The following is a 25,522-nucleotide window of genomic DNA, read 5'->3' on the forward strand; positions in this document are numbered from 1 at the left end:
AGCCAATAAACTCTTCCTCCCTCTTAAGTGGTTCCCCAATTCTCATTGTCACAACAACGACAAAAGTAACTGATAATGTCCTGGAAAGAGAAATCTATAGAGATATGGAGTTGATTAGTGACTGGCTAGATCTGGAGACTGAGGCTGTAACAGATAGTGAAAGTTCATAAAATGTCTTAAAGTGATTGTGACTAAGAACCACTAAAACGGGCAAGTTTCATGGTATGTGAGTCATCTCAAAAAGCTTTACAAAAGAAACAACCCTTCTAGTCTACAGGTGTAATAGTTGGCCTCAGTGCCATCTGGTTCTGGTTGAATTACTCTATCTAGAAGCTATGTTAGTTAATTGTCTCATTTTATTCTTTCATCAGCTAGTCCATATTGATTTTCAAAAGGTACTTGGTCTCCTTCCCCTGCGAAACTATAAATTTTATTCATATCATGGGCCAAAATAATTTTCAGAGTGCTTAAGCAATTAAAAATAAATCATAAAATATGATGGTAGTGGTACAGTACGACCATCTCCTCAGGCAGCAAGTAGAGGGGGCCGGGAGGCCAGAGCAGTTGCCTCTCTGCCGACGCGATGACGTCAGGGTCTTCTGTGCCCATGGGCAGCAGCCGCACCACCTGTTGTATTAACTTTTACTTCCTCTCCTTTCTTTACATACTGGCTTGTTACGATGCTTCTGGTCCCTCTACAGATATAATCCAAGTCTACATTTCCTCCCTGGAACCCCACCCTCACCCTCCAAATAAGAACCTAAGTGATCATCCTCCCATCCTATCAGAGTCAGCAGAACTTTGTCTCCTTAGAGGGGAGTGAACCTGGAGCTCACTGACTGGAATACTGTCAGAATGAGCTACAAGGATCTGCCTGTTTCTGCCTCCCCAGCACTGGAGTTACAGATATGCTGACATGCCGGCTTTTACAGGGATGCCAGAGATCAAACTTAGGTCTTCATGTCTGTGTAGCAAGTATTTTACCAATTGAACCATCTCCCTAACCTTTAGGTGCCCTTTGATGCTACTGAAACTCTGAATCTGCTGCCAGGATGGCATGGCATACTGTTTTGTCATCAACTTACTTTTGAAGAAATACATTCCAAAGTAGCAATGAAGTATGGTAAATACATAATCCAGCAACATAGCCACCAAGTCTTAATGTGCATAGCTGCAACACAACAAACCATGAACAGCTTGCCATACTACCATGTTTCTAAGGGATCAGTTTTCAGCTCCTCTCTCATTTTATGGGACTAGTGGTATATGCAGGTATGATGGATATTATTGGTTGTCAACATGACTACATCTGGAATGGACTACAATCCAAAAATAGAGGGCACACTTAGGAGAGATTTTCTGCTTGTTTTGAAGTGGGTGGATCCACTTCTAGTCCTGACTTTTGAAGCAGGAAGAGACTTATTTGATCCAGATCTTGAAGAGGGAAGACAAATGACTTTCATCAGGATCTTGAAGCAGGAAAACACACCTTTAATCTGGGCCATACCTTCTTTTGGAAGTCTATATAAAGACATAGAAAAATGAAGCTTTTGCTTTTTTGTCTGATTGCCCTTGCCTTGCTAGCATATCCATTCCTTCACTGGCATTGGAGCCTACTTCTCTGGGATTTCAGCATATAGTGAAGACCATTTGAGACAGCCAGCCTTGTAGACTGAGAAAATACTGGATTCTTGTACTTTCTGTTCACAGCCAGTCATTGTTGGATTAGCCAGTCTGCAACCTGTAAATAATTCTAATAAATCCCACATATTGGGAGAGATTCATTCTGTTAGTTCCGTAACTTAAGAGAATCCTGACTGAAGGATTATGTGATATATGACTATAGTTCAGTATATTTATGACTTATTATATATTAGTGTTATCAATAGAACTATAATGCAAGCCAAAAATAGAATTTAAAATAGTCTATCAATTTTACTAAAAAATAAAAGGAAGTAGATGAAATTGTAATAATTAAAAAGTAATCTAATATTAATATACTGTGTCAATATGCAATTAACAATTAACACAGTTCTAATTAGCTAGCTAGTAAGTTTTGGTTTTAAGACTAAAATATGGTTTATATGTCACATTAATAGTGTATCTCAGTTTAGAACAGACACAGTTCAACTCAGATTAGATTCACCTATTAGGCTTTAAAAATCAGGTCTTATGCCCTGGGCTTTGGAAGCTCTAGGAGACCCTAAAATGCAGAAAAGTTTGAGAACCAGCAGTCTACCAATTAGGAGACATCAGGAAAGGTATCTTAGAGAGATTATCTTAAATAAACACCTGAATACTGGCATTCATTAGATACAGAGAACTTTCCAAGAAGAGCAAGCTAGGAGGCCAAAGGCCAATAGGTGTAATAGGTTTGAGTGTTAAAGAATTTAGTCTGTATGGAGCAAAGAATCCTGGGTGAGTGATGAGATCCATGTGGGAGGCACAGTATAGGCTGTAGAAGGCCTGTGTTCTGTGCAAAGGACTTTATCCACTAGGAAATGAGACACCATTAAAGAACTTTATGAAAGGGATTGACACATGATCATGTTTGTTTTTAGGAAAAGCCACACACAAAATGAAGTGGCAGGCTCGCTGAGATTAGCAACAGCAATCTGTTGGCAGCCTGTTAGCAGGTTGTTAAATCAGCCCAGCAGAAACAGTGTAGCTAAAATGGTCATGGAAGGACATAAGGCTCGGGCTAGGAACTTATAGGTAGAGTATGCAAACAAAAAATACAAAGAACATATATATCCCAGGACACCCAAAAATTTTGCAGTCTACATTTAATTCAGAAATCTAATTCATTCAGAAAAGTACGGACTTAGAAAGTAAGATATTTAAGTCTTCCCTAACAAAATCTCCTTGACATCAAATTAAACTTGTTTTTTAATCAATTTTTACTTTAAATTAAAAAATGCAAATTTAAAAGTTATAATTAAATTATAATTTTAAAAGTTGGTTTTAAAATTATTTTCTGAACTCATTTCATAAGGACTGTCTACTATTGATAACTTTTGACTAATTTACCTTATTTCGTCTATGGATCTAAGTCGCATAGATTGTTGCTAACCTCATATCCATCCACCTAGCTCAGTGTGGACACTTCTCAACATTCACTCTTGCTGATCTCTATGCCTCTGCTACATATGCACACCAAATCTTGGCTCTTAAAACACAGATCACTAAAAATGAATGCTGTGTAATGATGACTGTTAGATGCTCATATCTTAAGATACTTATCACAAGATATTTCCTTCGTTTCACTTAGAAGTGTTTGTCCAGCTGAGGCTAGCTCCTTTAGAGGTGAGGGGAAGTACCTTGTGAATTCTTCTGGGCTAACCACAGTGCTATTACACATTTATTGTAACTCAATGGCATTTGAATTCTATTGATTAGACACAAATGTGACAGATATGTTTTTACATGTTTAGTATCTATTTAATATATAAAACTAGTATATGTAAGATTAAGTGTTATAAAATTACAGATGTACTATTTTCTATCAATAAAGACGTTAACTTCATATTGTTTAACAATAAACATTTTGAAAATTCACAAATAATATTTACCCTTACTATATATGACATACTCTAGCATTTCTGGCCTATGCCTTCCCATTGCATAACAACAGCAACAAAAAAGCTGACTGAGACAAACTATTGCTTTCATGTTCCATTAGTGAGTTGCTGCCTATAATTACACTAACTTTTTCTGTCCTCCAATTTATGCAGTGTTCACAAATTAAAAGTATTTAAGGTAACATATCTGCCTGGAAACTCTGAGTACCTAGGAGTACTTGGCAGAGCTGATGAGGACCCTAGCAAATGCAGGTGATTCGAAGATGGAAGGATTTTTTTACTAAAGCTTTGCTGATGAGACATAACTATACTGATCATATAACACAGCTGATTCTTGTGATCTGATGCTCAGAATGGAGATTCCTGAATCTGTCAACAACAGTGATGACATTATATGTAACACGAAGCTTCCTTTTGCAGAGGAAAGCCAGAGCGAGTATTCTGTGCTGTCTGGAAGATCACTGGTGAGCTACAGAGCATTTTCTGAAGGTGAAGATGATCTAGTTCTACTAATAACAGTGAACTAGCACAGATGATAAGATGGCAGACAGGCTGCTGTGTTCTCATCAAGCTTTGTATCTTACTGAAAACTGTGTATATAAAGATCATGAACAAAAGCTGGAAGAGAATACATTTTATCCAAATGACTCAACTGCTATCAGACAGATGCTCATACTTGCAAGGGCAAGAATCACCATCAGCACCAAGGTACAGATAAATTAGTCTAGACTTCCAGCTGAGCAATAAAATGCAGGCTAAGACAGATGTAGTAGGGATGCTGTTAAGGCTGCTCGTTGGTGTTGGTGTACATTGCACCAACCTCATTCTCTGTGTTACCAACAGCTATTTATCTGATGGAATAGTGTTGACAGAACTTGGCCTGGTGCCAAACCTACTGATGAGAAACAAGGTGGAACAGGCTGGCTGCAGGGAACGCTTCCTTTTTAGGAAGCAGCAGTAAGACGATACATGGAAACAAGGGTGGAACAGACTCCCACAGACTGCTGATACAAGAAACGGTTTTAAGTTTTAAAAAACAAAAAATGAAAGATTGTCAAATAAATGGCCAACGTGTACAAGAAGTTACTCAAATACTCATATGCAACACGTGTCTTAAGGGAATAAATGGTCACCTAGAAGTGTGTACACGCAGCTGAGACGAGCTCTAGCTGGTAAGGTCTTTGCATCAGGCAGATTAAGCAACAGAAGACAAAAAATGAAGGCAAAAATAGTAAGTCTTAGATTGTGACAGGCCTGACTACTTACTATGCCAATCAAAAACCACATTCAACTTATGCTGCAAATATAAAAAGCAGATGGAAATCAAATTTCTTGCCTAATTGCAGAAAAGAAGTAAAACCTGAGACAGTTTTATTAAGCTAACTAAGGGCGAATGGAAACAGTTTCATCAATAAACCTCTTTCTTTCTCAACACAGATGTCTTCATTCCATTCCAGACCAAAAGCCCATCACTTTCATCTGTTTCAACCTCTGACTTCATGTTCATGCAAGAGGGTGCCCAGTGTGATTTCTTCACCGAATAGTAAGTCGGAGGGGCCATCACTGTTCTCCACAAGGTTTTGAATGGAACATGTGTTTAACTATAGTTCAACAATCAATAGGTCCCCGACAGACACAGGAGCCTTAAAAACCCAGAACACCGTCTGAAGCATGAAATAGGGAATTAGTGACACACATAGTGAATTAGTGACATACATAGTGAATGCATTGGAGTTCAGCAGGCTATAATTACTAGCAATAATTTCTTCTCAGCAAGAGAGTTTATAGATACCTGATGTCTTTCTATAAGCTAACAAAAAGTAACAATCATATTGTTTTTATGTTAACTGGTTAATTTGTGATCTTACTGACAAAAACAGTCCTCATTATGTTTGTTTTCAGTATTTGGCTGTGCCTTGTACTGGAATGGGTGCTGAAGGCAGTCATTCATTGCTGGCTGAGAGAGGAAGCTGTGGGTGAAACGTGAGGCAGTGGCCACAAAGGAACATATTCCCCATTTATACTGATAGTAAACAAGAGTAGACACTAATTTCTCAGTTATTGTACAAGAATTTAATTTTCAATACAGAAATACTAAAACCTCAAATACATAATCCATTTCTTTTCAAGTTATAGATAAAACAATCTTTTTTTTTTTTTCCTGGAGGAAACTGCTAGATTCTTGACTCACAATGATTATACCTTATTTTACAAAGTATTACTGCACAGGATTTTGACCTGTAATTGTATATATTCTCGGACAAAGTATGTCCTATCAGCTACAGGGTGACATGGGGGCAAAACATCAATAGACTTCTCTGAGCCACAGTTCCTTTATATAAATACCAGTTCTTCCATCTTCCCCATGGAGTGAAGAATACCAACAAAAAATTCTTGAGGGGAGAAAATGGGATGCATATAACACGAGAGAGTGGTAAATAATACAGAGAAGAATGTCACAGGGAAGGGCAATTGAGGCCCACCATGAAGGGCACATGAGTCTAAAGTTGATGTTGTGAGACGCAAGGTAATGAGCCTTCCCTAAGGTTCTGATCAAAGAGGCTGCTGAGCCTAGGACAGAGTGTGAGAGAAGCACTAGGAAACAAGATCAGACTGATAAGGCAGGCCCTGAGGGTGCAGACTACAAGGAGTGCACAGATACATGGAGGGGCTTTGGTTTTTAAGAAATGTTTGTTTGCTTTTTAAAGTACTGATAGGGGCTGATAGACTTCAAAGGAGAGTGGTGAGAGAAAGAACTCCTACAATGACATTTGCAAGTAGGTGATGGGGAGGACGCTCAGCCCCACAGGCTGTGCAGCACAGTTGCCAGAGGGTAGGCCAGCAAATGGCATAGGTTCAGGCAAGTTGGTAGCAATGGCAACAGTAGTTTTCTCCCAGTTGTTTAGAGTTAGGAAATCCTACTCTTCCCCAGCGATGGTCAAATCATACATAGCTCAGACCATGTTCTGAACAATTATATGCCAAAGAAAGTCATGTAGAACTGCAGCAGATATTTAGGACTATGATAGGAAATTGGCAATTCAGTAAACACAGGATTGAAGGTTCAGGAGGGCAGAGGGAAAGACAAGAAGTTGTAATTGGGTTAGTACAGGGTGATAAGTAATTGAGGCAGACCTATCTGCCTACTCTTGACTTTGAAATATGATATATTTCATGGCATACCATAATGACAAGCAGCTTGTCACTCTGTAAATGTTAATTACAAAATCTTATCTTTGTGCTAGGAATTCTGACAACATTAATTCCTTTATAATTTTAAATTGAAAACAACAACAAAACCTTTATAAACTCAGTTTTTTTTTTTTCCTTAGTAAGAAATATACAGGGACACGATCTGGGGTGACAGTTGTTTTATTCATTAATTTCGTACCCCCCACCTTGTCTCTGTCTTTTTTCTTTTCTTTTAAACAAGCAGTATCAGCATGGTGGAACATTTTACCATGGCTATCAGCAGTTTATACTGAAAAGCATACAAGATAGCCTGCTTTAAACATTTAAGAGTTTCAGGATCTGCTTTTTCCTTTAGAAGAGTGTAGTTCTACATTCTGTGCCAGCATACCCCCCCTTCATGTTAGCAGATACCTTTATCCTTTTCTTCTAGAATTATTTCTGTATACCTGAGCCCAATGACTCACTCATTGCTCAATGGAGGATAAAATATTTACAATTTTATTATGAAACACACATGGGACATTGCATGAACAGACATAAAATTAAGCCTGAAGTGACTAAAGTCTGGACTAAAACTATATTTATGCTGCTGAAGGCAAGAAAAATTATTTAGTCTACAGTAATGAGTAAGTAGCAGCAAAACAAATATTTGGTTGGCTGTGGAGAGCCAATGTTTTCGTTGCATGTTACAAGAATGAAGGCTAAAAACAGGCTGACCGAGCACATTCTGCCAGCAAATAACACATGTATTCATCACGCCTTTGTTGCACACAAAGCATGATCCCTAATTTATGGATTTATATGCTTTAGATGTGTATATACATAGATGTTTACATATAAAATATATACTATGTGTCTTAAATGTTTTCACATTACTCACTTGTTTAAAAAAGATTTACAGCAGATTCTTTACTAGCATAAAATACACCATTTCTTATCCTTGAAAGTGCTTCAGGATAGGGATGTGGCTTAATGGTAGAGCACTTGCCTAGCATATACCAACCAGTTCCTGGCTTTGATGCTTAATACCACCCCAAAACAACTACAACAAAATGAAGAAAAAAGTGCTTTAATCTCAAACAGCAAATTCCACCTACCAACAAATTATCAATGAATTATTTGTCTACACATGCAAATAAGTGCTTTGATATTTACATATTATAATTTGCTGACTGCTATGCTAACAAATTAGTAATTATTGGCCACACAGGCAGACACAGACAGATACACATACACACACACACACACACACACACACACACACACACACACACACACACACACAAATTCAATCGACTGCAATACATTTACTTATTTATTACTATTTTCAGGCAAGGAAACTTGGCTCAGAAATGACACACTCAAGATTGCTGAGTAACATATCAAAGTAAGGGAGCCCAAATGTACATCTCTGTGACAGCAGTATATTGGGAAAACACACTCATAATAGTGTGCCAGTGAGGCAAATATGCCTCATAAACATTTAGCAATGTAATTCCCAACCTCATTAAAATAAAAGTAGAAGGATCACTTATTTATTTCTGTACATATATGATCATAAAATAAAAAAGTGAATGGAAGTATAATTATACCAGTGATACTAAGAATGAAAGTAATTTTTCTCTTATGATAAAAATATTCTATAGTAAATATATATTAATTTTTAAAAACTGCATTTGCTTATATATAAAAGAAGTAGAAAAGACCTGAAGATCCTTATTGCTGAAGAACACAATTAGAAGAAACAGGGAGAAGAAACAACATGTCCTGCAAAGTAGGGCTGTAGTTAGTTAGACTCTGAGGGCCTCTCCTTGCTCTGTACACTGTAAAGGCCTAGTAGCAAAACCCATGAGCAACCAGGGACTAGACCTTGATTGCTAAACATTATTTAATGGTGGTAAGCACAGCTCCTTAGAAAACAGGATGATTTCAGGCTGCACAAAGGCAAAGGACAATCTGCACCTAGAACAGCTTGTTAAAGAGCACCACGTACTAAAACACTATCAGGAGTATCTCAAAAGAACACAGGAAGGAGCTGAGCTCCCTGATCAAGTGAAAAGTCAACAACCAACACACTGGACTTCGTGGACTCAGGTTCCATGAGTTTACGCTGACCTAGTGAGTTAACAAGGAAGAAATGGACAGCTGCTTGTCCAGTGGGATGAAAACTAATGGCAAACAACTGAATACTAGAACTAAAGGGTGAAAGTATGAGGAAGAATAAGACACATAATTTTAAAGGCTCCCACAGAGACATATTTGGCATTTTCGTGGGTTAGATTCCAGCTAGGAGAACAAAGACAACTGCAAAGCTCATTAGAAAAACCCAAGATGAAGCTAAAATTCAACGATGAGTGTTACTAATTTCCTAATTCTGATAACTCTACCAGTTACACAAGATACATCCTAGAGAAGGTCCTGTTTAGGTCACAGAAAATATCTGAGAGATTGCTCTCGGTTAAGTGCCTGAAATAGGGAATACAACCAAAGACCCTCAAAATCTACAAAACAACTGGCATGTGTATGTAATAACATGTAATAACTCAAGATTAACAAGTATGTGCTAAGCATGATGGCACACACAGATGTTAAATGTATAACGTTAAGGGAAAACAACACAATGGAAACCAAGTACTTGATATTACATGATGCAGCACAGGAAGGTACTATCACTTTGGATGACTGCACAGATCACGCACTACAAAGTTTAAAACACACTCAATGAAATCACTCTCATTTCTGTATAGTGAGGGCATTTTGTGGGAGATAAACGAAATTAGACAACAAATGGGGGTTATACAATATTCATGTTCAATTAAGCTAAAATCTAAAACAAATATAAAATATGTTAAGGTAAATTGGGTTAAAAATATAAAGCCCCTGTACTCTTTCATATGTTTGCCACATTTCCTAAGATAAAGGAAAACTTGAAAGAAAAAATGATGGCTATCAATGTGAATAAAATTTCAAAACCTTATAATATTTTTGCACTCATATTCACCAATTTTAATACTCTGACATTTTTACCATTTTCGTCTCTTGTATAAAAACATTACGATCATCTCACTCCACTATCTCATAATAGTACTGTTTAATGGAAAAATTGAAAAATATAAGGCAGCTTCTAATTAGGCTTGAATTAGTTTTCTGTTAACTCACCATTGTGTGATGTCGCTCATCTCAAGTAGAATGAGGTTTATTTTTATTTTCCCTGTCTCACTTTTTTTCATGCTGTGCTTACTGATTTAATGTTTAAAAAAACATAGAACATGAATACATCTCCAAAGTCAAACTGGTCCAAAAGATAAGCTCAGGGAGGTATTACTGCCTCCCAGCACTATTCTCCACTCTTCACTCTACAAATAACTGGCACGACTCTTTTTTGGCTTCCTTTTCTAGGTGTCATCTTGCAACAGTAGGAAAAGGTAGGAAGGTACGCACAATAACTGTTTTGTGCTTGGTTTGTTACCACGTATTTCCAAAAAACAAACAAGTAGAGATCTTGAAAAGGCATTTTGTCAAACAATCCAAAAAACGAGGACTGAGAAGTGGTAGTGAGTGCTGTTGACTCTTAACAAGCTCAGGACACTGGAAAAATTGCTAATGTAGATCTCAGAACACATCTGGGAATTTAAACAAGGAGTTAAGACTATTCCTTTCACAAGTAGGTGATAGTAGAAGCCAGAGTTTAGGAGGAAGCACAGAAAAGAAACAAAGTTTGAAAATTATCTATGAGGTAATGGAAGGCATGAATGACATGAGACAGAGAAAGAGAGAAAGAGAGAAAGAGAGAAAGAGAGAAAAAAACAAAAAACAAACCTTAGTGGATATGAAGAGACTGCCATACAGGAACATGGGAGAGAAAGTTCCTGAAGTCTGTGAGAAGGGATGTGGTGGTTACCATTGAGAAGAATTAGTGTCACCATACAAAGGGCACGTTGGAGAACTGTGTGGGAAAACAGAAGCGCTGGGGGTCAAGGAGTGAAACCATGGGGAACATGCTAGATGCTTACAAGGCAAAGATGGGGTTATCTGTGAAGACTGGGCACAGAGGCAGGGCCTGCACCAGAAATGTAAGGACTCTGAAAACAGAGGTAATGAGCATGGTAAACTCTGTAAACGTGACATCCTCTGTCAGAATTTCTTTGGCTACGGCAATTTTATAATATAGGATACACTTATGTGAACACCGGTGATGTCAATGACAAGTGAGCCTTTTGGTCTTCCTTATTTTGGTAAACGCTGGCCAGATTTACAAAATGAAGTAACCATTCTGAACTATCATCCTTCTATTACTGGACTAAGAAAATTAAACTTTCCCTTTAAGTCACAAGCAACATATCACCTCAATCAAAAGCTGAATTGAAAAAATACAGTTCTTGTTCAATTTGACATAACATATATATTTGTGATGATATATGCATTCATTGTTATTATAAACTAGCAACAATAATAGAAGGAACTATATTTCTAATCTATGTATCTATAAGAATGAAGTTTAATTTAACAAACATTGCTATTCCATAGTTACACACTTGTTTCTTTGGGAACAGTTTCCAGGAATTTATCTTGTTTTTAGAGAAACCAAAGGAGACCAAGAGTTCATAACATAAAATCATGGCTACATCCAGCTCTGAGACTGAAAAGCCAGGATGGTAAACAGGAAAGGCATTCTTTGGAGGTAAGTCTGAAGTAAGCTCTCCCTTTTCCTTCCATTTATTTGCAATCTGTAACCTCGTAGTCTCCCTTGTAACAGAAATTTTGAGAACTGACTAGCTAAAAGCTAGTGGAATTGCCATTACCTGTCATCATACTGTGTATTTACTTCTTTATGGACAGTCCGCATTTACTCAGTGTCCCACTGGAATGTAAGCCCTAGAGGACAGACACTTCAACAGTATGTTTGTTTTATAAATTATCCTGGAAAAATGATTAGACTGTAGAAAAGACTAAGACATGAATTGGAAAATCAAATGTAGACTCCTAATGTGTATAACAAACATAGTAAGTCTGATGTACATGATTTTTTTTATGGTTAGAAATGCATTTTTTAAATCAATTATTTCTAAGAATGACTATATTTAGTTTACTAGATCAGTAGTAAATGTAGGGTATACTAATGTAAGAGTTTATAAAGTTATTTATTATTTTGCTTAAGCCAGGCATGGTGGTGCATGCCTTTTATCCAAACAGCGGGGAGACAAGAGGCAGGCAGATCAGTTTGAGGCCAGTCTGGTCTACACAATGAGATCTAAGATACTTAGAGCTACATAGTGAAATCCTGTCTCAAAAACAAATAAAAACCACCACACCAAAATGTTATAAATAAAACAAGCAGGTTTAAATGTTCTAAATAATGTATATTTATTGAAATCAGGTTGACTGCAATTCAATTGTAAATAGACAGATACAGAAAATTAATACAAGGCAGACTAGCATAAGAACATAAGATGTGAACTGGGTTTCACGCAGATGCTTCTAAAACATGTGTGGGAGGCTTACACAGCTGGAAATAAGTGAGTAATCTTTGATAGAAGTAGTAACCATACCACTTGTGGAATTTTTTGATACTCTAATGCCAGTTGGGGAAAGGTTCACAGGATGTGAAAATGTTTGAGGTAAGCCATGAAGAAAAATCATTTCATAGGCAAAAATGGTGGAAGGTGTTTCAGTCAATAGAACTGTCCAAGAAACCTGACACAAATAAGAAAGGGTGGCTTTTGTCATAGATTCATCAAGATAGTTCAGTGAGAATACTGAGTTTGTATAGAAAGACTATATTGTTAGTCTACGTGATGGTCTGCAGGCAGCAAGGTCTCTCGGTTTCTGTTGTTCTGAAGGACATTAATCAGCCTTTAATGCGCTGAACACCATACTTTGCTTCATTTCTTCACAGGCTAAGGAATCAGCTCTTACTTTTCTAAAGGTAATAATTTTTCTCTCTAGATGCTTTTAATGCATCTTGACATTGAACATATAAATCTAGGTTTACTGATTTTGTTTTTTTTATCTTTTTAGGCTTCTGAGGATTCTTCAACCTTGTAACAAGATCTCTCTGATTAGTTACAGAGTACTCTCACTCACCACCTCCTGATACCTTGCTTTTAACTTTGATCTGGAATTTGAGTGGACACTTACTAGGTCTTCATTTCCCAAGTATCCTCTTTCTTGAGGGCTGAATTCAATAATAGTATTTTTCAATGTTATCTTTCAATATACTAATGTTTTTAATGGTGTTTAATTTGCTATCAAACCTGTTGAATTTTGAGTGTTAGATATTACATTTTTCACTTTCAGATAATCTCTACTTTTATGCTAGCTTGTTCTTCATAGTTTCAAGTCATTTTAGAAGTAGGTTAGGTATACTTAACACTTATTGTCTGAATAAAATCTGAGTTTGTGTGCATCTGAGTCTGATGTCTGCCGTTTCTTCTAGCCTTCAGTCAGGATGATTGAATTGTGTCTTTATGTGTTAATTCTAGTTCTCATCTCTCTCTCTCTCTCTCTCTCTCTCTCTCTCTCTCTCTCTCTCTCTCTCTCTCTCTCTCTCTCTCTCTCTCTCTCCCTCTGGATTGGTGATAAAAATAAATTCTCCTTGAAAGCATTTAAGTTTGGTTCCATCAGGCATCTAGATTCACTTAGGACTTGGTTGGGAGACTGTGGGCTGAAAACTTGTTGGAAGGTTACTTTTTAGTTATAATTTTGGGCACTCCTATTCTTGCCTTCCAATACTGTGTGCTATGTTCTGAGATAGTAAGAATTTCTCTGTTGAGCACGAGGAACCCCATTTTATTTTTATTCTCTTGGCCATATATGATGAGGTCTTTTGCCCAGTCTTTCGTTAGATCCTTCCTGCCTTCATTAGACCTTGGGTTTTAAATTCTCATTAGAACTTTGTGAGACTTCCAAAATCAATGTTCAACTCACCAGTTTAGCATATGTCCTTTGGGCTAAAGCCAGACTGAATGCTTCACATATCTCTCAGTTCACACCTTTACTTTTTCCCTGGTTTAGGTATTACTGACCTATGGCAAATCATAGGAGTATATGAGAAGTTACTCTTACATTATAGCCATGGTTTTTAGTTGTCTCCTATGGGGAGCTCAATTTAAACTTCTAGTTGGCCATGTTGCCAGAAGCTGATGTTTTCCATAACATGTTATGTTTTTTGTCATTCATTCCAAATGGTGCATATTTATATTAGCAATGTGCTACAGACCTCTTCAGTTTGCTGAAGGGGTTCTGGAAATAATTATTCTGGTCAAAATCCCAGTGGAATATTAATAAATAAAATCTTAATAAATTGTCTAAATGTTGGGTCACACTGAAATCCTGAGTAGTAGAAATGACACTGGTCTGGGGACCAGGGCACTGGGGTTAATTCTCTGACGCTGCTGGATGGTATTCACTGAGCTCTGTCGATGGTTGGCTTTTGGCTTTCTGTGCATATATGGGAAGTCTAGCTGATGATCCTATCCGGTGATGATTACAGACATGTAATGCAACATAACCAGAGCACATTCAAGACCAGAGGTTCAGGTACTTAATACATTCCTGGAGGCCAACTCAGAGTCACATTTTAAGTGTTCAACAGTATAGTCTGAAGTGGGCTTCCATTCTGCTATGGCCATTTTCTAAAAATAATAAGCAAAAAACAGTATACAATGTTCTTGTGTCTCCAAAGTCATTTCTAAATGATTTCCTGATACTTGGACATTAGTTCTGAGAATTTCACTATTCTTTCTGTCTATTCTAACATTTCAAATTATCTTATGTAACAATTAGTGATTATCTAACAATTTAGTGATTATCTGATTTTTAAGGAAAATAATACTCAGACTGAAGAGCTGCAATTATACCACCTGCCAGGAGTTTTGGTGAGGAATTTTGAAAATAGAACTATTGAAATTATCACCATACTGCATCAGTCGTGTAAGGGAGCCAGCTAACATTGTGTAGATTAAGCTGCGCTGAATCAGTTTTCACATAAGAGGGGCACAGGTGCATACTGTGCAGCTGGGGCAAATCTCCTCCCAATGTGACTGCACACTGCAGGATGCTGAAGGTGTTCAGCGCTCATGTGAGTTACTGTGTGCATTTGTCATTTTTGGCAAAAAAATTTCACAAAATGTCACATGAAAGAAAAACCTCTGATTTAAAACAAGATCATGGCATTAGCCTGGAAAAGCTAAAAACTCCATTTATAAATGGGAACACTATTTATAATCAAACCTTTAATGATATTAGTTCTTCCTGAGTGAATCTAAATATTAAAACAAAACAAGCAATACAAGTACACACACACACACAGGACCCCTCCCCCATCATCTCTTTTACTTTCTAAGTGGAAAAATCTATAATTATTTCAAAATAGCTAGCCTGAGTCCATTGTTTCCTTGCTGAATTATCATAAGCCATTTGAGAAAGGAAGAGGTGGCATACTACCAAATCAATTAGGAACAGTTTAAAAGTGAGTTGTTTTTTGTTTGTTTGTTTGTTTGTTTTTTCCCTTTTGAGTGAGCAGTAAAGATAATTTAATTCTCAAGAATGGAGTCCTTGGCTGTCGACACTACACATATTTTACACCCTAGAGCTGAGAGTCATGAGTTTTTTTTTTTTCTTTATACATATGGTTTCTATATCCATCATGCTCAATGTGTTGACTACAAGGATTGAGAACAAATATTTCTAAAGCAAACTGATCATTTAGGAGTTCTTGGTCAGTTTCAATAAAAAGATATTTAAAAATGTTACAGATTATAAGAAAATCACATTACTAGGGCAAATTATGATGTTTCTGCCATTAAGACAAAGTTTGGGAAAACAGGTATTACATACTAACCATGATTGTGTTGGTTAACAGGATTACATGAGTGATCTTTTCTATCTTTATTCTCTTCCACAAGTCCTGTCTTTTGTACAGGGTATGTTACTTAATTTTGCTTCATTTACTTATTTTTCTGGAACAGGGTCTCACTATGATGCTTAGAATGGTCTGGAACTCTGGACCTCCCCTTTTCAGCTTCCTGACTGCTGGTATTACGAGTCATTACACTTGTCATGATACTTCAATTTTTTGTTCACTTACTCATTTCCTCTCCATACTTTTCATAAAAAAGTTACTTCCCAACTTTTAAAATCCAAATGAAAAGCATCCATTTATTTTAGGAGTCGAAGGAAGAGGTCTACAACCAGTGATTTGCTATGTGACATGGCTGTCCCCAAGAACCATGGACTCACAGAGGGTCTCTCACTTATGTTACCAAAAGATTCAATTCTTTATGTAACCACTGGCATACACATCTTGACATCTGCTAACGACTTTTACTGAACATATTACTTCTTCCCATGTGCTAGAAGCATACTACTTATTTGCATACTACATATTTGCAGTATGGCTTTTAGGAACAACTAAAAACAAAGACACAAAGTAGTGGGTTAGAAAGATCCACAGGGTTGCCCCTGCTTTGACTTTCTTTTTGCTAATTTACTCCTTAAAAAACAACTGAGATATACACTATACACTATACTAGCTAGTTTCATGTCAACTTGACAAGCTAGCATCCTTTTGAAATAGAAACTTCAAGTGAGAAAATGCCCCCACTGGACTGGCCTGTGGGGAAGTCAGTGGGGCATTTTCTTGACGAATGATTGATTCGGGAGGGTCTAGCTCACTGAGGGTGGTGTCACTGAGGGGCTGGTGGTTCTGAGTGCTATAAGAAAGCAGGGTGAGCAAATCACAGGGAGCAAGGCAGTAAGCAGTGTTCCTCCACAGCCTCTACTCCAGTTTCCTGCCCATGTCAGCTCACACCCCGACTTTCTGTGATGATGGACTGTAATGTGGAAGTGTAAGATGAAAACAACCCTTTCCTTCCAAAGTTGTATTTGGTTATGGTATTTTACCACAGCAACAGAAACCCTAACTAAGGTGTGTGCATTCACCCTTTTAGATATAATTGTCCACATCTTTAGTTTTTAAAGTGCTTTGAACCTTAAGTGAGAAGAAACAGAATGACTGCTGGCCTGAAAGGGTATCTATGAATCAGGCACAAATATACTTTACCTTTCTTCAAATAAAGCTAAAACTAACATCTAAATTAGGAGGCAACTATTGAAGAAAGTGAATTCTGGAACTTTGGACCAGCCTCTAAGGGGTTGGGAAATGAACCAGTAGTACCTAGAGAAACTTAAAAGCTTGGGGAAAGGACTAGTTTGCTCAGTGAGAACTCACCATGTGTGCTGTTAGGTTAGCAGGGAGCAAACATTCCACATGGGTTTTTGTTTCTCATAAAACCAAGATTAAGCTAGTTTAACATTATACATTGGATAGATGGGAAGTAGCTAAATACTATATACTGTCACAACTCAGTCAAGCCTGAGATCCCTTGATTGTTTAATGCAATACTAAGAGACAGTCAGAAACAACTTGAAATGGCCCTGTGTGCTCAAGAGGTGCTCTGTACCTTGGAGGGTGTGTTTCCTTAAGAGGCTTTTGAATTCTTAGTTGACTTATAAGCTCATATTGCCCCTCTCCTCTCACTTCTGGCAAGAACCACAGAGCAGGAATTGTCTGCCCAGAATGTCAAGGAGACTCAGACACCTTAGCTCCTTAAAGGTATGCCCAAACCTGTAGCTCTATGTGACTACATTCAGTTTGTTACTAGTTCTAAGATGGTGAAACTTAAAAAAACTCAGAAAGGTTTACATATAATTTAATGAAAAAGGATTAAAGAACTGGAAAGAGACAACACAAGAAGCCAACTTTAACACCAATGAATTATCAATCTTATTTTAAATTTATTACCTCCCACAGCAATCCTGTTCATAAGCCAGGATGATTTATTGTGGGATTTACAAGACCCCAAGGCTGTGAACAAGAGTGTCCTGCAGTAAATCTCTTTTGACACTGCTGGTATCTAAACCAAACACTGTTCCTTGTTTTCCTAAGTTGGGGTGTTTGTTCTTAGAATCTACTGCAGATTCTGTACTCAACTAAGAGAAGGAACAATTTTGAATTTTGAAAGGTTCAATCTCACACTATTATGAAAATTTTAATTGGATTACTGTACTAATAGCTTTATTTCTTGACATTTGATTTCTTTTATTTACCAAAGCATTCACTTAGATATTGTCTGCAGTCCTCCTAGGCCAGTAAGATGGCTACAAACAAGTCCAACAATTTAAGTTTGATCTCTAAGACTCACATTGTAGAAAGAGAGACTCAATTCCTACAAGTATCTTCTGACCAACAGTCATGTTCTGTGGTATGTTTGTACCCATATATATATATGCATGTACACACACATGTGAATGTAATATAAATTAAAATTAATTAGAAGACAAGTGGAAAAATTATGGGTTTTTTCTTAAGTGTACTTATGTCTATTAACTGATAATATTGTATGGCTCAAGGGATGGCAAAATTTATTTATCTATATAGTGGAAGAATAGCATGAGGCCAGATTTCAAAGTAACTTGCCTAGTGTGATGGAACAGACTTAAAATGACTAAGGTTAAGTCATTATGAATATGAACCTGGCCCAAGAAACTGGATAAAGATTATAAATCCAGAGGAATATTAATTAAAACCTAATTAAAGTTTTCCTAAAATGGTCATATTCTGAAGTAAATATCACATGTATGAGAATACCTGGCTTAATGGGGGACGCTCATTCATGAAAGACTCAAACTAGTATTTTAAAGCACAATGTTAGAATGCAAGGCTTTCTTGGTCTTTCATGTTTCTCCCAAGTGTGTTTTAATTCAACAATCATACCCTAAATTCTAAAATGAAGTGTCTGCCATCAGCATGGGACCAGACTTGCCAGATGCATTCATTGGACATTTAAGAAGGTACACTTTCAAAGACAGTGTATTTATAGAAATATGACTGACAAACATGAAAAGGAAATTTGTTTAAATAGTCCCATCTCCCCCCCCCCCCACAGGGTTTCTCTGTATTGTTTTGGAGCCTGTCCTGGAACTCCCTCTTCAGACCAGACTCAGAGATCCACCTGCCTCTGCCTTCCAAGTGCTGGGATTAAAGGTATGTGCCACCAACGCCCGGCTGTTTAATAAGAGTTGTTTTTTTTTGTTTGTTTGTTTTTGTTTTTTGTTTGTTTGTTTGTTTTTCCGAGATAGTGTTTCTCTGTGTGTTTTACAACACATTTTAAAATGGCCATATCATATCAACTGTGGGCTTTACTAACTACTAAAATTCATATTTTTGAATGTAGGTTTTAGGCAGGAAACAAAATGAAAGCAGGAACAGCTAGCTATGTTTTTCTCTTGCAAATTTAAAATTATTATTTTTAACATAGTAGTGTAATTTTATTAAAAGTTTTCTCCACAATAAGAAGCCTGAAGGGTATATATGGTGTTTTATCTCTAGAATTACAATAAGAAAACTGAGGCTTAAATATTTTCCCTGCTAATAACTTGTAACAATAACTCTTTGCAGCTGCCTGGATTCTGCCGCTGCTTTAGGGCCCCCAAATAACACACAGAGTCTTATATTATTTACAATACAGCTGGCCAATGACTAGGATTTCTTATTTGCTAGCTCAGTCTTAATTATCAACCATAACTACTAATCTGTATATTTTTATAAGGACTTATCTTACCGAGGACGACGGCCTTATGCATCCTCTCTTCCTGGGATCACATGGCAACCCTCTCCCTTTCCTACATTTCCCAGAATCCTCCTTCTCTCCTAGTCCTGCCTAACTTGCTTCCTTATTGGCCAACAGTGCTTTATTTATCAACCAATAAGACAAACATATACACAGAAGGACCTTTCCCATCAGTAACTGAAATTAAGAATTTCAGTAACTGAAATTTTCTACTTTCTTACTTATTTTGAGAATATATATTTCAAACTTTTCTTTTAAAAATTAAAATATTCTTAGTGTGTGTGTGTGTATGTGTGTGTGTGTGTGTGTGTGTGTCTGTGTGTGAGCACATTCATGTACCTTTGGGCTGTAGTGGAACTGGTTCATACCCTTCATGCTTACAAGGATTCTGGGGATTGGATTCATTTTCAGGCCTGTGTAGTAAGTGCCATTACCTACTGAGCTTTCTTCCTAGCCCCCAAAGATATAAAGAATGAAGCATTACAATCAGAATTACTACTAAATTAGAATTATCACAGTTAATGTAGTTTTGGTCTCTCTAGACCAGCAGTTACAATAACATGCATTAGGTGAAAATTCACATGGAAGACAGATTCATATTACATAAAATTTTGTCATTCAAAATTTTCTGAAGGCTTTAGACTACTGCTTATCTAAGCTTATTAGTGAATTCAACTGTGGTATATAGCTAACATGTTCAAAAGGACAAATCATCTAGTTCCCATAATACTCAGATGACTTAGTATTAGACTGAAATAAGATGAGTTACAAAAGCCAGATGTGTAGCCTGACACGCTGACATACCTCAATCACAAAATCTTTCCTGAATAGTTTCATGAGAATACTCAGCTTCACTGTCAGATAACTCTGCAAGGCCAAGGTCAAATAACACTTTCCAACTTTTTTTCACATGTGGACTTTACTTCACAGAAACACATACAAGAGCCTCTGTATTTCTTCCTAGAGTTCACGTAGTACTGACCTTGGAATATATGCTGATTGGGAAGGCAGGCTGAGTTCTAACATATACTGAAAGATATTCAAATTCTACTTTGTTTCTAAAACCTTGTGTTGTAAGATGGCTTGTGGTATCATTGATAATCACAGGAAGACATTTCATTTGCTTAAAAATTGCATAGCAACACTTTTATTTCAAATATAAAGTGATGTTTTCTGAAATTGACAAATCTTTCATAAAAATCAGTTTTCTATTATCATCCTACTAATACTTGACAGTTTTTCTCCTCCTCCTCCTCCTCCTTTTTTTTTTTTTTTGTCTTGTTTTTTGAGACAGAGCTTCTCTGTTTAACAGTCCTAGCTCTGCTGGAACTTGCTCTGTAGACCAGGCTAGCCTTGAAACTACAGAGATCGGCCTGCCTCTTCCTCCTGAGAGCAGGAATTAAAGGCTCTACCACTACCCAGCCCAAAACTTGCCATTTTTAGAAGTTCAAAGTAGGCTTAGAGGAAACACAATTCCAAGGAAAAAGTAATCCATAATGTATATCATAAATAGGTTCTAGGATAGGCTGCATCAAACTACACACACAGCACACATAGTAGTAATAAAATAGTGTTTATGGCTTGATGCTCTTTCATTACAAAAGTCTATATAACTATGGTCCCATGGGATCCGATACCCTCTTCTGCTGTGCAGATGTACATACTGACAAAGCAACCATAGATATAAAATACATAAATGAATCTTTAAAAAAGAAAAAACCAAAATAGCCCACTTAACTATTTAAATACCACCAGCAAAGATATCTCAAAGTTACAATTCCTGGAGCTGGAGAGTCTCTAATTATGACACAAGAGACTTTATCATGGCTTGTTTTCATTTACATATAAGCCAAACCAGGGTCTAAAGAGCCCTCTCTTTTGTAAGGAAGACTTCTCTCCCTAGTTACACTTGGTGTCTCAAAAGCAGACAGACATACACCACACATCTACTGCAGGGCCTGTAACTGCGCCAGCACAGCTGGCATCTGCTGCACTTCTCTTCTCCTTCTAGACCTTGAGATAACAGAGCAGGAACCACCCTACTGCCAACCCCATACACTGCTCTTAGTAGAGATTTTGTCACATGTGGGCACTCATATAATTATTAGCTCAAAATGAATAACATACCTAAGTACAACATCTTTCTAGTCCAACAGAAATCCTATATTTAATATGCTTTTAATATAAGAAACAATCCCTTGGGAACGTTACATATATACTGCCAATACAGCTTATTTCTACTCTGGATTATATTTTAACTATATGAGCTAGCCATGAATAAATCCACTTTTTCCTTTACAGTTTGGACTACTATGGATGATTTAAAGTTTTAGCAACTTAAGTCAAATGTATACTCCAGTGACTTGAGTTTTTCATCAAGGGCCTGCCTTTATTTCAAGTCACTGGGAGATACAGTACACACACTCTCGAATCACATTCTTTAAGTAGCTATGGGTCTACTTGTACTTCCTACTACGATAATATGTTTTGCAGTTGATACACTACTGTTTTGTATTGGCACTTATATTCTTTAAGGCTAGATATTTGACACATGCTATTTTCTTAAGCACAACTCCAATAAACACTACAAAACCTAACAGATGAAAACACTCCATGTTTTACAAAAGTGCGAAGATGAAGCTTGCCTGCACAAAGTAACATGTTACCACGAATTTACTACACATTGTAGAAGAGGTAACTGAATAACACTTACGATAACAATGGGAATTTATAGTATAACACATGATCAAAAGAAAACAGGTTTAAGGATTCTAAGTAGTAATTCTGGAAACTGAACATTCCATGCTTTATTGTGGAACAGATAGCTTTCTCTGAAGCTGATCTTTTTAGGAAAAATCACAGTGCCTCAGAATATAAAATACAGAAACTTGTATAGAAGTACAGCACTGTTTTGATCAGCTTTAAATGTATTAGACTTTCTATGTCTTGTTGTAGAGGAAACCAAACATAAATGGGATGGTTGAGATGGCTCAGTTAGGTACAGTGCTTGTCACAAGTATGAGGACCTGACTTAGCATGCCCTGAAGCCACGCAGAACCAGAGATGGTAGTGCTCATCTGTATTTTCAGTGTTCCCATGGTAAAATGAGAGACAGCCAAGGAGAATCCCTGGAAGCTCCAAGGTGTGCTGGCCCAAAGTACACCATGGTGAGCAACAAGAGACCATAGCTCAAACAAGCTGAAGGCTCAAACTCTGAACTTGTCCTCTAACCTCTCCATATCTTCCTCCATGTGTGCACCTCTGTGCATGTGAAAATATGCACAAATACATACATGTTAAAACAACAGCAACAAAGAGCAACAATAACAAAAATCCAATAGGTATATAATACCATTCAAACCAACAAACAAATGTTTGTATGGGTCCTAGCATAGTTCTAAACTACTTACAGGTCTTAAAGACTGTGCAATATGAAAAGAATGAACAGTTTCTGTGCACTTTTAATCCAGTTGCCTGTTTCAGTCACACTGTCTTATCTGGTTTTAAGTGCTCTGTAAGTTCTTATTAAGTTTACTTAAAAGCAATAATCATGGCCATGTTTGCATCAAATTTATTTCTCAGAAAAATAATCTCCTTAAATGCAGATTTATTTTATTTGGTAACTGTCCAGGGCAAGTTTGCAGGAAAAACCAAAACCTCCAACCAAGAAGAAGGAAGGAGAGGAGAAGGAAGAGGAGGAAGCCAGGAGGCAGGAAGGCAGTAAAAATGGGCATCAAGAGACAGTGTAAGGGGCTAAGGCAATGGCTAATTTGTTAAACTGCTTGATGTGCAAGCATGAGCACCTGAGCTTGGGTCACCAGAACCACAGAAAAGCTGGGCATGCTGGGATGCACCTGCAGACCCATCAGTGGGAAGGTGGAAACACAACGATCTCTGGAGCTTGCTTAGACAACCAGTGAGCTGCAGCTTCAGTTAAAAATACTACTCAAAACAAGTGTCAGCTCCTGATAAATGGCATCTGAGGCTGACCTCTGGCTTGCACACACATACTCCCACACACAGACACACACACACACAGACACACACACAGACACACACACACACACACACACACACACACACACACACACACACACACACACACAGCATTAAATAAAAGATTGTAACCCAATTAAGCCTTTACCTTCATTTCCTTTCTCTGCTTTTGTTGTAGTCTCCTTTTTCTGTTTTGCAGCTAAAAGTTCCCGCTTCAGTTGCCTTGCTTCTTTTCTGAGCTCTTCACTATAAAGCAAAGAAGACACATAAGTTTATAATATACTGATAGAAAAACAGGATTAGCAAAAAAACAGAACTGTTTATTTTTAGGTGCACTAAATCCTGGGTGTTTGCCTTTATTCCCAGCACTTGGGAGGCAGAGTAAGGCAGATTTCTGTGAGTTTGAGGCCAGACTGGTTTACAGAGCGAGTTCCAGGACAGGCTCCAAAGCTATAGAAAAACCCTGTCTTGAAAAACAAAACAAAACAAAACAAAACAAAACAAAGAAATGTAGTCAATAACATAATTAATTTTATGCTATGTACATGCATTCGTGGATAGGTAAATATTTCCTAAGTTGTCACTTTTCACAATAACAGTCTAAGAACCTATAAACATTTTCCTTCTCAAGTACACTAAACACTAGAAGTTATGTGGTGGCTTGAATAAGATGTTCCCTGTAGTCTCAGGCACTGAATGATGGCTCTCTGTTTGGCCTAGGAGATACGGATGGCCTTGCTGTAGGAAGTATGTCACTTGGTGCAAGTTTTCAGGGTTCAGACATCTGCCATTTTGAGTTTGCTCTCTTGGCTTCCTGTTTGCTGTTTTGAGATGTGAGCTCTCAGCTGTTCTTATAGCTGCTGCACCTCCCAGTGTGATGCTAATAGACTCTTATATCCCTGGAACCATAAGCCCAAGATAAAGGTAATTAACCCACTCAATGAAAATGGGCCTGTTGCTTCCCTAATTTAGGAGTGAACTTAATACTAGTCTCAATGAATAGAGCTCTTGTGTCAGAAACAAAATTAAAAAATATATGTTTTTGAAGATAGGGTCTTTGTAGGTATTCCAGATTGACCTGGAACTGGCTACATAGCTCAGGGTGACCTTGAACACGAAGCCCCCACTTCTTCCACCTGTCTATGGGTATGTACCACCATACCTGGCACACAAACAAGATTCTGAGTAAGTACTATACATCAAATCTGGATATACACAATACAGCTTGACTTCAAAATTTTTTAAATTACTGAAGTTGTATCAGTAATTACCATTTGTTAGGCAATTATTACATGGTAGTTACATGGCTAAAATTTTTTAAAATTCATTTGAGTTTTCGCTCTCTGGACATAGTTTGCTCATTTAAGTTTTCTCAGCACTTGGGAGGCAGAAACAGAAGGAATACTGAGAGTTTAAGGCCATGTCTAAGCTATATGGTGACTTCCAGGTCAGCCTAGGCTACACAGTGAGATCCTGTTCTAATGTAACTCTCCCACTCCAATTCTTAAAAATTTGTCTAATGCCACAGTTGGCATGTAATTTGTCTTCTGTAAAAGTTCTAGGGCAAAATATTCTGATAATTAACATGTTATGTCATGTGTTAAAGGCAAATGCTAATTTACAAGTCATTAGGTAAATGACTTGTTCCTGCAACACAGTTTTAAGATAGAAACTTCAAATTTACTTCCTGAGCACAATTATTAAGTATCCATGTCATGCACTGTAATTTGGCTATACTCTATTATTCCCCGGGGTCCATGGGATGGAGGTTTGTCCTCAGTCATAGTATAGGGAAGGAAAGGACCTTTAACGGGTAGCAAGTTTTAGGCTAATTGCAGTGAGTTGTCCTTAGAAGGCATTGTGTTACTTCAATTTATCTTTGGAATACTGTTTCAAGATATAATCTGTCTTTTAAACATGCTTTAAATACTGCTGTTCACCAGGTAACACAGCTAAGGTATGGGTTGTGCCAAGACTGTTAGGCTGTTTGACCTGTTAGCATTGCAAACTATAAGCTGCATAAGAATATATACATATATGCATGTATATATACAAATACATCTATCTACATATTATCTATCTATCTATCTATCTATCTATCTATCTATCTATCTATCTATC

The 25,522-nt window shown here is 37.3% G+C and overlaps 1 protein-coding gene across 1 annotated transcript in view; it reads right to left on the bottom strand.

Moving 5' to 3' along the window:
• Cwc27 (CWC27 spliceosome associated cyclophilin) overlaps positions 1–25,522 on the bottom strand; it is a 180,863-nt gene that overhangs the window by 49,114 nt on the left and 106,227 nt on the right. The window contains exon 11 of the mRNA XM_027401531.2: positions 23,550–23,647. Coding sequence (XP_027257332.1) covers positions 23,550–23,647 — 98 coding nt within the window. The remainder of the gene's footprint in view (positions 1–23,549; positions 23,648–25,522) is intronic.

This window comes from Cricetulus griseus, chromosome 2 (genome assembly GCF_003668045.3).
Source record: "Cricetulus griseus strain 17A/GY chromosome 2, alternate assembly CriGri-PICRH-1.0, whole genome shotgun sequence".
Lineage (NCBI taxonomy): Eukaryota > Metazoa > Chordata > Mammalia > Rodentia > Cricetidae > Cricetulus > Cricetulus griseus.